The 13622-nt window shown below is 33.7% G+C and overlaps 1 protein-coding gene across 1 annotated transcript; it reads left to right on the top strand.

Annotated features, from left to right (window-relative positions):
• Positions 1-8679: 8679 nt before the first annotated feature.
• Positions 8680-12190, top strand: LOC146898284 (disease resistance protein RPM1-like). The gene is made up of 2 exons (XM_085732004.1): positions 8680-11683; positions 11865-12190. The coding sequence occupies exon 1, from the start codon at positions 8773-8775 to the stop codon at positions 11635-11637; it is 2865 nt and encodes a 954-aa protein (XP_085588130.1). The 5' UTR covers positions 8680-8772; the 3' UTR covers positions 11638-11683; positions 11865-12190.
• The last annotated feature ends 1432 nt before the right edge of the window (positions 12191-13622 follow it).

Raw genomic sequence — 13622 nt, forward strand, 5'->3', positions numbered from 1 at the left:
TTATATAAAAAAATTACTTTTATTTTATAACGATTTGAATGCATAATTTTTAAGATAAAATTTATATTTTAAACTTTTAAAGTAATGCGTTAAGACCATCTCCAATGGGGGTCTTAAACATTTACGACCCGATACCTATCAGGTACTCCATTGGGGAGAAACTTTTTCGGGGTCTTACTTAAGATCCAAAATCTTAAGCGGGACCTGCACTCTTTTAATATTAAAAATTTGAAATGTAATGATATAAAGTTATTGGCAGTTGATTAGAGTGTCTCATTTAAAAAATTTGTGTTAGATATGGGTTGAGCGGATTGAGTGCTTATTAGATACTACTGTAAAAAAATATTATAAATAAGTGTTGCGTACACGTGATACCTATTTAAGTACAAAAAATGAGTGTCTCCATTTCTCTATTTATTATTTATGCAACACTCAGACTTGGAGCCAAAACTGGACCAATTCCAAAGACTTGTGATTTATTTATACTCAAAAGACTCCTTTCTGACACCAACTGGTTATTATAAAAAAGACAGAAAGATGGTATACGTAGGAATAATATTTACCGCTGAAAATCATGGTCTGCCTACAACCACCATCACCAAATTAATAAAATAATCACGTTTCATCCAAGGCTAAGAACAAATTATAGAAGAAAAAAGACAATTGCAACATAAAGAAAAAAAAATTTGGACAAACACCATTAATATTACTTTCACGGATGCTCTTTCTCAAATGTAACCATATGCAAAAAAATTGAAAGAGATTTTATCAACAAAAAAAAAAAAAAAAGATAGAAGAATATGAGACGGTAGCTCTAACTAAAGAATGTAGTGCCATAAGTCAAAACAAATTGCCTCCAAAGCTCAATAATCCTGCCAGTTTTTCCATCCCTTGTTTGATTGGAAATGAAACTATTAAGATGTGATCACTACTACAAAATACCCGTTTTGATAGCAATCATTTTAGCGTTTAATAGCGCTTTTGAAGCGCTAAGAAAGCCTCCACTATTATAGGGGCTAGTGTGGTGAGCAGCAGATAACTGCCGTTGAAAGCAAACAACAATTAACCGTCATTTGAGGTCTATTTTGATATTCTTGAAGTGTTGAAGAGCAAAAATGAAGTGGAATGAATAATATCCGAATATCAAAGCCGACCTACCCTCGAAAAGGTTATAATATTTTATTTTATGGTATCCACTAAATCTTAAAAAAAGTAGAAAAATGATATTCTTAGATCTGGACGTACGACTTTGTAGCTTCCTTTTATTTTTTTTTAAAGAATACCTGGTACTTTCCTAGAAATTGAGAACAAGTTTTTTTTTGTTACAAGAAAATTGATAACAAGTGCATTAAGGTACTTGTTAAAGATTCAAAAATAGAAATAATTTTATATAGAAAAAGTCACTTTTGTTTTTTAATCGACTGACTCAGATTGAAGTGTTTGGTTCGACAGATGAAGTTGAAGAATGACGATGACGTTTGAACCATGTTTTCAATATTTGATCAGCACAATGCTAAAGGACCGAACTAGTTGGATGCTTCTTTGATAAGATCTTTTAAAGATATCCTTAAAAGTTTGATTTGGATCATGAGCTACGAAGACATCAAGTCTCTCGTGGATATACTAGATATAAATGTTAGGTTGTTTGATCCATTATATACAATGTTGTGTTTTATTATGTTGTTGTATTGTTGTTTACTTTTTTAGAGGATGTTGTATTATTATTTTGTATTGTTATGTTGTTGGATTTATGTTTAATTCATGAGAGTTTCTGAAATTGTTGGCATTGAAGTGTCCTACTTAGTGTATGTTAGGATTTACTAGTCTCCACGACAAAACCCAAAAGAATTAAGAGAAAATGTTTTGTTTTCTACCTAATAAGTTATAGAGTTCTCACATCAAATTCTTTCATATTAAAGTTGGGACGAAGAAATGAAATGTGCTACAATATATTGTTTTGAGCTTGATCATGATCATCTGTCAATTGAAACATGTCACTCGACAACGGAGTAGGATAAAGTTCAAAACAATATAATGGAACACATTCCTTTTTGTTAATACATTTGATGTGAGAATTTATATAGCTCATTAGGTAGAGTGAAAACATATGTTCTCTTTATTCTTGTGAGTTTTGTCGAAGAGACTTACAAATCTTTACACAAAATAAGACACTTAATTGCCAAAAAAAAAAATTAAAAACACCCATGAATTAAATAAAATTCAACAACATAATTATACAACGTCCTTATGGAGAATGTAATGTTAGGCTTCCATAATTGTGTTATGTATTATACTTTTCGAATTTGAACGGAGATGAAATAAAATTATAAATATCATCTATGATTTTCTATTGTTTTACACGCATCTATCGTTTTCTAATGTCTTAAGTAAATGATTTGTGTTTTGGAGAAGTGTAGGAGGTGATGTTGCCATTTTGGAGCAAACCAGAATGCAACGGCAGTTAACTGATGTTGATATTGTAAAAGTTAACTGTTGTTTTGTGGTGAGCGCCAGATAACTGCGGATGGAAGCAAACGACAGATAATCACCGTTTTGAGGTATATTTTGATATTCTTCAAGTGTTTTTTTTTTTAGGGAATATTCTTCAAGTGTTGAAGAGCAAAAATGAAGTGGAATGAATAATATCCAAATATCAAAGCCGACGTACCCTCGACAAAGGTTATAATATTTTATTGAGGTATCCACCAAATCTTTAAAAAAAGTAGAAAAATGATCTTCTTCGATCTGGACGTCCTTTGTAGCTTCCCTTTTATTTTATTTTTTTAAGAATACTTGGTAGTATCCTAGAAATTGATAACAAGTATTTTTTTTTTTTTACAAGAAAATTGATAACAAGTGTCTTAAGGTTCTTAATAAAGATACAAAAATAGAAATAATTTTATATAAAAAAATTACTTTTATTTTATAACGATTTGAATGCATAATTTTTAAGATAAAATTTATATTTTAAACTTTTAAAGTAATGCGTTAAGACCATCTCCAATGGGGGTCTTAAACATTTACGACCCGATACCTATCAGGTACTCCATTGGGGAGAAACTTTTTCGGGGTCTTACTTAAGATCCAAAATCTTAAGCGGGACCTGCACTCTTTTAATATTAAAAATTTGAAATGTAATGATATAAAGTTATTGGCAGTTGATTAGAGTGTCTCATTTAAAAAATTTGTGTTAGATATGGGTTGAGCGGATTGAGTGCTTATTAGATACTACTGTAAAAAAATATTATAAATAAGTGTTGCGTACACGTGATACCTATTTAAGTACAAAAAATGAGTGTCTCCATTTCTCTATTTATTATTTATGCAACACTCAGACTTGGAGCCAAAACTGGACCAATTCCAAAGACTTGTGATTTATTTATACTCAAAAGACTCCTTTCTGACACCAACTGGTTATTATAAAAAAGACAGAAAGATGGTATACGTAGGAATAATATTTACCGCTGAAAATCATGGTCTGCCTACAACCACCATCACCAAATTAATAAAATAATCACGTTTCATCCAAGGCTAAGAACAAATTATAGAAGAAAAAAGACAATTGCAACATAAAGAAAAAAAAATTTGGACAAACACCATTAATATTACTTTCACGGATGCTCTTTCTCAAATGTAACCATATGCAAAAAAATTGAAAGAGATTTTATCAACAAAAAAAAAAAAAAAAGATAGAAGAATATGAGACGGTAGCTCTAACTAAAGAATGTAGTGCCATAAGTCAAAACAAATTGCCTCCAAAGCTCAATAATCCTGCCAGTTTTTCCATCCCTTGTTTGATTGGAAATGAAACTATTAAGATGTGATCACTACTACAAAATACCCGTTTTGATAGCAATCATTTTAGCGTTTAATAGCGCTTTTGAAGCGCTAAGAAAGCCTCCACTATTATAGGGGCTAGTGTGGTGAGCAGCAGATAACTGCCGTTGAAAGCAAACAACAATTAACCGTTTGAGGTCTATTTTGATATTCTTGAAGTGTTGAAGAGCAAAAATGAAGTGGAATGAATAATATCCGAATATCAAAGCCGACCTACCCTCGAAAAGGTTATAATATTTTATTTTATGGTATCCACTAAATCTTAAAAAAAGTAGAAAAATGATATTCTTAGATCTGGACGTACGACTTTGTAGCTTCCTTTTATTTTTTTTTAAAGAATACCTGGTACTTTCCTAGAAATTGAGAACAAGTTTTTTTTTGTTACAAGAAAATTGATAACAAGTGCCTTAAGGTACTTGTTAAAGATTCAAAAATAGAAATAATTTTATATAGAAAAAGTCACTTTTGTTTTTTAATCGACTGACTCAGATTGAAGTGTTTGGTTCGACAGATGAAGTTGAAGAATGACGATGACGTTTGAACCATGTTTTCAATATTTGATCAGCACAATGCTAAAGGACCGAACTAGTTGGATGCTTCTTTGATAAGATCTTTTAAAGATATCCTTAAAAGTTTGATTTGGATCATGAGCTACGAAGACATCAAGTCTCTCGTGGATATACTAGATATAAATGTTAGGTTGTTTGATCCATTATATACAATGTTGTGTTTTATTATGTTGTTGTATTGTTGTTTACTTTTTTAGAGGATGTTGTATTATTATTTTGTATTGTTATGTTGTTGGATTTATGTTTAATTCATGAGAGTTTCTGAAATTGTTGGCATTGAAGTGTCCTACTTAGTGTATGTTAGGATTTACTAGTCTCCACGACAAAACCCAAAAGAATTAAGAGAAAATGTTTTGTTTTCTACCTAATAAGTTATAGAGTTCTCACATCAAATTCTTTCATATTAAAGTTGGGACGAAGAAATGAAATGTGCTACAATATATTGTTTTGAGCTTGATCATGATCATCTGTCAATTGAAACATGTCACTCGACAACGGAGTAGGATAAAGTTCAAAACAATATAATGGAACGCATTCCTTTTTGTTAATACATTTGATGTGAGAATTTATATAGCTCATTAGGTAGAGTGAAAACATATGTTCTCTTTATTCTTGTGAGTTTTGTCGAAGAGACTTACAAATCTTTACACAAAATAAGACACTTAATTGCCAAAAAAAAAAAAAATTAAAAACACCCATGAATTAAATAAAATTCAACAACATAATTATACAACGTCCTTATGGAGAATGTCATGTTAGGCTTCCATAATTGTGTTATGTATTATACTTTTCGAATTTGAACGGAGATGAAATAAAATTATAAATATCATCTATGATTTTCTATTGTTTTACACGCATCTATCGTTTTCTAATGTCTTAAGCAATTGATTTGTGTTTTGGAGAAGTGTGGGAGGTGATGTTGCCATTTTGGAGCAAACCAGAATGCAACGGCAGTTAACTGATGTTGATATAGTAAAAGTTAACTGCAGCTTTATGGTGAGCGGCAGATAACTGACGTTGGAAGCAAACGACAGATAACCACAATTTGAGGTATATTTTGATATTCTTCAAGTGTTGAAGAGAAAAAATGAAGTGGAATGAATAATATCCAAATATCAAAGCCGACATACCCTCGACAAAGGTTTTAATATTTTATTTTACGGTATCCACCAAATCTTAAAAAAAGTAGAAAAATGATCTTCTTCGATCTGGACGTCCTTTGTAGCTTCCCTTTTATTTATTTTTTAAGAATACTTGGTAGAAGAAAATTGCTGACAAGTTTTTTTTTTTGTTACAAGAAAATTGATAACAAGTGTCTTAAGGTACTTAATAAAGATAGAAAAATAGAAGAAGAAAAAAAGTGGACAAACACCATACTATACAGATGATCCAAACAGCATAACCGCAAGGTAGAAGCTGGCAGCAAATACAAGTGAAATGGCAGAAACTGCAGTAGCATCAGCCTTGGGGCAAGTGTTCCAACTTCTCAAGGGAGAAACAAATCTTCTAAAAGTTGTAACAAGGTGTAAAAGAAAAAGAAATAATGGCTCAGTTCACAAAGAAAAAGAAAAAGAAAAGTGTGAATAATAAGATAGGGCTTCTAATAACCGGCAAATAAGTTGGTTATTATGTTACATTTAGCCTCCATAATAGACAACTAATTGAGTGATTGCAATGTCTTAAACATCTAATCATGGCCTATTTTAGGATTTTATAGTTTTTAAGTGTTTTTAGTGCTTTGGAACTAGTAATGTTTATTTATGATGTTTGATGATGTAGGTTAAGGAATGACTCTAAAGATGTTTGTCCATTCTTAATGAGGAAGAATAGGAGATGTCCCCAATGATTGGAATCCTAGGAAGAATAAAAGAATATGTCAGTGGGTAGGTACGACTGGATAAGGACGTATAGATAAGGACAACCCATGTAAAATGACCAAAGGGTACAATTTGTAGTGGGTGGCCTTGTACTATAAAACGACACCCATGTGTTAGTGCCAAGGGTCCGAAAATTCATCTTAGAATTGGAGAGGCTAGGTTATGGCTAGGGTTAGCAGGTTTAGATATCTCATTCCATCTCATCTTCTACCATAAATGAGCATGGTAGCTAGATTCTAGGGTTCCTAGAGTTAGATTACTTGGTGATGCTTTGCCTCACCTTATTCCTTCAAGGATTGTAATCTTGTGACAACTCTATTTATTCTATTAATTTAGTTTTTTATGTTTTCATTTATTTTCATTTCCATTGTTCAGCCCACCATGAGTTAAACCCTTTCAAGTGGTTTAGACATGACGAGGTTATAATTTATTAATTTACTTGCGCTATATAAAGTCGTAGTGTTGTGCTTTATTCTAACAAACAGTTTTAACTTAAAATCTATATAAATAAATCCTGATAACTTTTATTTCTAATGTTATAGCTCCCTTATCGAGTAACAAGGTGAGGGAGTGGAAAATGTTTGTTAGATATGCATACCAAGTTGGCCGAAGTATACTACAACGCTGGGAAAAAAAATTCAATTTGTTCAGGGTCCGAGTCAATGTCATGCTTTTAGATCTAAAGGATCAACTGGATCAAATCAACAATCGGATCAACCACAAAGACACAAGGAGGGTGTATAGTGTTGAGGATCGTCATCCATCGACTGACTCAGATGGAAGCGTTTGGTTCGATCAGATGAAGCTCCAAAATGACGACGACGTTAGAGCCATGTTTTCGATATTTGGTAAGCACAATGCTAAAGGACCGAACGAGTTGGATGCTTCTTTGGTAAGATCTTTTAAAGATATCCGAAAAAGTTTGATTCAGATCAGGAACTACGAAGACATCAGGTCTCTCATGGATATACTAGATATAAATGTTAGATTGTTTGATCCATGATATACTATGTTTGTGTTTTGGAGGAGTGTGAGAGGTGATGTTGCCATTTTGGTGTAAACCAGAATGCAACGGCTGTTAACTGATGTTGATAGAGTAAAAGTTAACTGCAACTGAGTGGTGAGCATCTGATAACTGCCGTTGAAAACAAACGACAGTTAACCACCGTTTGAGGTCTATTTTGATATTCTTGAAGCGTTGAAGAGCAAAAATGAAGTGAAATGAATAATATCCAAATATCAAAGCCGACATACCCTCGACAAAGGTTATAATGTTTTATTTTACGGTATCCACTGAATCTTAGAAAAAAGTAGAAAAATAATCTTCTTCGATCTGGACGTCCTTTGTAGCTTCCCTTTTACTACTAGGTAGTTTCCTAGAAATTGATAACAAGTTTTTTTTTTGTTACAAGAAAATTGATAACAAATGGCTATGCAAAATTAAAAATAATTTTATATTGAAAAAGTTACTTTTATTTTTTAATGATTTGAATGCACAATTTTTAAGATAAAATTTATATTTTAAATTTCTAAACTAATGTGTTAAGACCCTCTTCAATGAAGGGTCTTAAGCATTTAAGACCCGATACCTATTAGATACTCCATTGGGAAGAAACTTTTTTCGAGACTTATAAGACCCAGATCCAAAATCTCAAGCGAGACTCGCACTACTGTTTTTATATTAAAAAATTGAAATGTAATGATATAAAGTTATTGGTAGTTAATTAGTGTGTCTCATTTATGAAATTTGTGTTAGATCTTGGTTGGAGGGATTGATTGCTTATTAGATACTACTATTAAAAAATTATAAATAAGTGATGTGTAGACGTGAGACCTATTTAAGTACCCAAAAATGAATGTCTCTATTTCTCTATTTATTATTATTATTATTTATGCTACAGTTAGACTTGGAGCCAAAACTGGGCCAATTCCAAAGACTTGTGATTTATTTATACTCAAAAGACTCCTTCCAGTAACCAAAAAAAAAAAAAGACTCCTTCGTAACACCAACTGGTTACCAATACATGTTGGCTCAGTTGGTAAGGAGCGGACCACTTCCTTGCAGAATGTTGTTTGTTCGACTCCCTCTGCCAATGTGAGGACAGTATTGGTGGGTGATCTGTAAGTACCTCTATAAACGCTCTTTGTGAAGAAATTCCTCTGAGCTCTGAGGCCTACCCTGACCCTGGTGGTTACCGGAGCCGAACCCACCTAAACTTTTTGTAACCAAAAAACAACACCAACTGGTTACTATAAAAAAAACAGAAAAATGGTATACCTAAGAATAATATTGACCGCTGAAAAGCATGGTCCCTACAACATCATCACCAAATTAATAAAATAATCACGTTTCATCCAAGGCTAAGAACAAATTATAGAGGAAAAAAGACAATTGCAACGGAAAGAAAAAAAGTGGACAAACACCATACTATACAGATGATCCAAACAGCATAACCGCAAGGTAGAAGCTGGCAGCAAATACAAGTGAAATGGCAGAAACTGCAGTAGCATCAGCCTTGGGGCAAGTGTTCCAACTACTCAAGGGAGAAACAAATCTTCTAAAAGATGTACACAAAGATTTTTCAGAGATCAAAGATGAACTAGAAAGCATTCAAGTCTTCCTCAAAGATGCAGATAGAAGGGCAGCAGATGAAGCAGTCACCAATGAAGGAATAAGGACCTGGGTGAAGCATATGAGAGAAGCATCATTTCGAATCGAAGATGTAATTGATGAATACCTTCGGCTGATCCATATAGTCAATCCTCCTGGACACAGATCTGTATTCAACAAGATTAGAAGCCCAATCAAAACTTTGATTCCCCGTCATAAAATTGCTTCAGAGATTCAGGACATCAAGTTGTCAATTCGCGTAATCAAGGAAAGAAGTGAGAGGTATAACTTTCAAATTTTAGACAAACAAGGATCCTCAAGCAAAAGCAACAGCAGTGGAGAGACAGAAAATGGAAGATGGTGTGATCCTCGACTGTCTTCCCTTTTCATTGAGGAAACAGAAATTGTAGGATTTGAAGGCCCAAAGGAAGAACTATATGGTTGGTTGTTGGAGGGTGCCGCTGAGCGCACAGTGATTTCAGTGGTAGGAATGGGGGGTTTAGGGAAAACCACTCTCGCCAAGCTAGTTTTTGACAGCCAAAAGGTAGCAACACGGTTTGATTGTCGAGCTTTCATCGTAGTTTCTCAATCATACACTGTGAGAGGATTACTGATCAAAATGATGGAGCAATTTTGTCTGGAAACCAAAGACCCTCTTCCAAAGAAGTTACGCAAAATGGATGACATGTCACTGATTATAGAAGTAAGGAAATACCTCGAACATAAAAGGTATTTGATAATTTTTGATGATGTATGGCAAGAAGATATTTGCGACCAGGTTGAATTTGCCATGCCCAATAACAACAAAGGTAGTAGGATCATAATCACCACTAGAATGATGCAAGTTCCAGATTTTTTCAAGAAATCCTTTCCAGTTCATGTTCACAACTTGCAACTTTTGACTCCAGATAAAGCATGGGAACTCTTCTGCAAGAAAGTATTTAGATCTGAGCTTGGTGGGCGTTGTCCACCGGAGCTTGAGGCTGTGGCAAAAGAAATTGTTCAAAAATTCAAGCAACTACCACTGGCAATTGTAGCCATTGGTGGTTTACTTTCAACAAAATCCAAAACCATAATTGAATGGCAAAAGGTGAATCAAAATTTGAGCCTGGAGTTGGGACGTAATGCTCATTTAACGAGTCTAACAAAGATTTTGTCGCTTAGTTATGATGGTCTGCCTCACTACTTGAAACCATGCATTTTGTATTTTGGTTTATACCCAGAGGACTATGCTATTGATCATGAGAGATTAACTCAACAATGGATAGCTGAAGGGTTTGTTAAATCTGATGGGAGAAGAACTCCAGAGCAAGTTGCAGAGGAGTACGTGTCTGAATTGATTCAGAGAAGTCTGGTCCAAGTCTCGGATGTTAGCTTTGGTTTATTGACTCAAAGAAGTTGGGTTCATGTCTTGGATAAATGTCAAGTCCATGACTTATTGCGGGAAGTGATCATTAGAAAAATGAAGGATTTAAGTTTCTGTCATTGTGTGCATGATGATGGTGAATCACTCGTGGCTGGAAAAACTAGACGTCTATCTATAACCACTAACCACAACAATGTGTTGAAGAGCTCCAACATGAATCATTTATGTGCTATTCATGTTTTTGATAAAGGTGGGTCATTGGAGCATTTTGTGGGTAAACTGTGTTCGAAGTCTAGGATTTTGAAGGTACTTGACATTGAAGGTACATCGTTGAATCATATTCCTAAAAATTTGGGAAATCTTTTTCACTTAAGGTTCTTAAACCTAAGGAATACAAAAATACGTGTTCTTCCTAAATCAGTTGGTGAACTACATAACTTAGAGACATTGGATATAAGATACACACTTGTGCATGAGATACCAAGTGAGATAAACAAGCTCACAAAGCTACGTAACCTTTTTGCCTTAAATCGTAACTTTGAAGAAAAGTATTCACTGTTGGGCTTTACATCTGGTGTGCAGATGGAAAAAGGTATTAAAAACATGGTTTCCCTACAAAAACTTTATTATGTGGAGGTAAATCATGGGGGTGTAGATCTCATTCAAGAGATGAAAATGTTAAGTCAGTTAAGGAGGTTAGGTTTAAGGCATGTAAGAAGAGAACATGGGGATGCGTTAAGGGCTGTTGTAGTAGAATTGAAACACCTTGAAGATCTGAATATCACTACAATTGGTGAGGATGAAACCATTAACTTGAATTTTGTCTCATCTCCACCCCAACTTCAGCGGCTTCAATTGAAAGCTAAGCTAGATATATTGCCTGAATGGATTCCAAAACTTGAGTATCTTGTTGAGATAAAGCTAGCTTTATCTAAGTTGACAAATGATCCACTGCAGTCACTGAAAAACTTGCCAAATCTGTTGAATTTCGCTCTATGGGATGATGCCTATGATGGTGAAATTTTGCATTTTCAAATTGGAGGCTTTCTAAAATTGAAGAGACTGAACCTCACTCGCTTGAATAGGGTAAATTCAATCCTTATAGGCGATGGAACTTTGATCTCTCTTGAATATCTTACCATGGACAGAATCCCCCAGCTGAAGGAGGTACCCTCAGGCATCAGGTCCTTGGTTAATCTCAAAGCTATTAACTTCACTGAAATGCCAGATGAATTTGTTGAAAGTATTGATCCAGACAAAGGAAAAGACTACTTGATTATCAAGCATGTCCCTCTTGTATCCATTCAGCACTCGAGTGGCCCGAAATTCTTTGATTATGCGATTCACACTATTCACTCATCTTCCAAGCAGTCATAAGCAAATTGAGAATGCTCCGGTGGTTAGCAAGCTTCAAAATATGAAGGTACCTTTTCTCCCATCATGCAATGCTTCTCATTTAAAGCATTCTTGCACTAGCATTTAGTTTCATAACGAAGCTTCATTTAATGTGTTTCGTTTTCTTTTGAATAAAATCTAATCTATTTATTTAAGTTGACAATGCATGAGATAACTGACATGATTTTTTATTGTGTCGATGTGGCCAGAAATTTGGTTCTCCATGAAACAGCTCAAAGTGAAATATATCCTTTTCAGCCTGCAATAATCAAGAAAAGTGTGGATTCAATTCACTGAGTGACTTTGTTTTTTTTTTTTTTGTTGCTGTTGTTATTGTCATTTGTGGCGTTTTGTAATTTGGTTGTGGAAGGTTTGGTTCAAAACATTGTAATCAAGACCTTTATTTGGACTCCATTCTGAGGTCATTTTCACATTTCTTTCTTACTTTAGTAGTCATTTGTGGTGTGTAAGATTGGTGAGAGCTTTTCTATAATCAGAACCTCTTTATTTAAATGAATATTTTTTTTTTTATCAAGATTGTAGCAAATATCCTTATCTGGCTGCAAAGTTAGGTCCCTAGTTAATTTGAAGTGAATCAGGAGGATTCGTATGTGTCTCAGCCAACGGGTTTCATCCATCCATCACTTCATTATTTTTGAAAGCTGAAAAAAGGCATTATATATGGTCTAAACTGCCCCCTATGATGGTTTCATCATTGCATATTTTTACAACAGTTTAAGAAATCATTTGCTGCTACATTCTCTTTAAAACTGGGTGTTCTTCTCTTGAGATTTCTGATTTAATTAGTATGATATAATCTAATGTAGTGGTCTTATAGAAAGCAACCAGCATTTCCAACATTTTCAAAACATTCTAAATACAAAACAATAGCTACATGCCTACATCCATACTAATTTACAGCTTCTACATATCCACACAACTTATATGAACCGCACAACAATTTGAAATATACAAAATCATTTTCTATTTCTATTAATAAATTTACCATAATAGTTGATCTGATATGGTGTAGCTTTTCTATTAATACAATGCTTATAGTGTATACACGGAGTTTTCCGATATGGCGTAGCTTTTCGCATTCACATGCAACAGATGCGGAAGAATTGAATGTAATGTCAAATTCTTCTATGGATGCTAGAACCTTTTCGGGGATGATACCTAAGACTATTACTTTTTCCACCATTTGCTATTCTAGTGCACCTTTTTTTTTTTTTTTTTACAAATTTATCCCTGGTTCGGATTTTATAATCTGAACTGGTTTAGGATTATAAAAACCGAAACCACTCACAACCTGAAAGTCACCATGTCTGCTTTGCATCCTTGACAATAGTAGGGTGTAACAACGACCGAAATATATAATCTGAACATTTTTTACGTGTTTCGGATTATATATTCCGAAAAATCTGCTTTTTAAAAAAAGCAGGAAAGTTGCGGAATGTTTCAGATTGTATATTCTGAAAACTTTGATTATATAAGGTTAACCCATAACCTAGCTGAAGTTCACCACCTTTATCATCAAACACTCCATACACCTCTACAAACACACCATTTTGGGCGAAAATATGATTTGGAGTAGCAATCTTGTCATCAAGGGGCGTTAACATCGTCATTTTTTGTCTGAATGCAAAGGTAATGTGTATATTAACCCTCCCTCATTCGATTGCTAGGCGTTTTCCTTGTGATCACGTCAATGAATCTGTACTGGGGCGTTTCAGATTATAAAATCTGAAATCCGAACAATATGGTTTGGATTGTATAATATGAACAACACCAGTAACGAAACTGTAACGCCCGTTTTGATTATTTAATTATTTTAAATGAATTTTAGAATATATTTATATGATTAGTGTGATTTATAAGATTTATGTGATTTATATGATTTTAGAGAAATTTATGAGACATTGTGACTTATTTTATTGTTTAATAAAATAAGATTCGAAAATAAA

The sequence above is a fragment of the Medicago sativa genome, chromosome 8, assembly GCF_051527215.1.
Source record: "Medicago sativa cultivar Bolivia chromosome 8, Bolivia_mono, whole genome shotgun sequence".
In the NCBI taxonomy this organism is placed as follows: Eukaryota; Viridiplantae; Streptophyta; class Magnoliopsida; order Fabales; family Fabaceae; genus Medicago; species Medicago sativa.

Excerpts from the sequence above, each read along its gene's own strand:
- LOC146898284 (XM_085732004.1), top strand. The coding sequence starts at position 8,773 with ATGGCAGAAACTGCAGTAGCATCAGCCTTGGGGCAAGTGTTCCAACTA.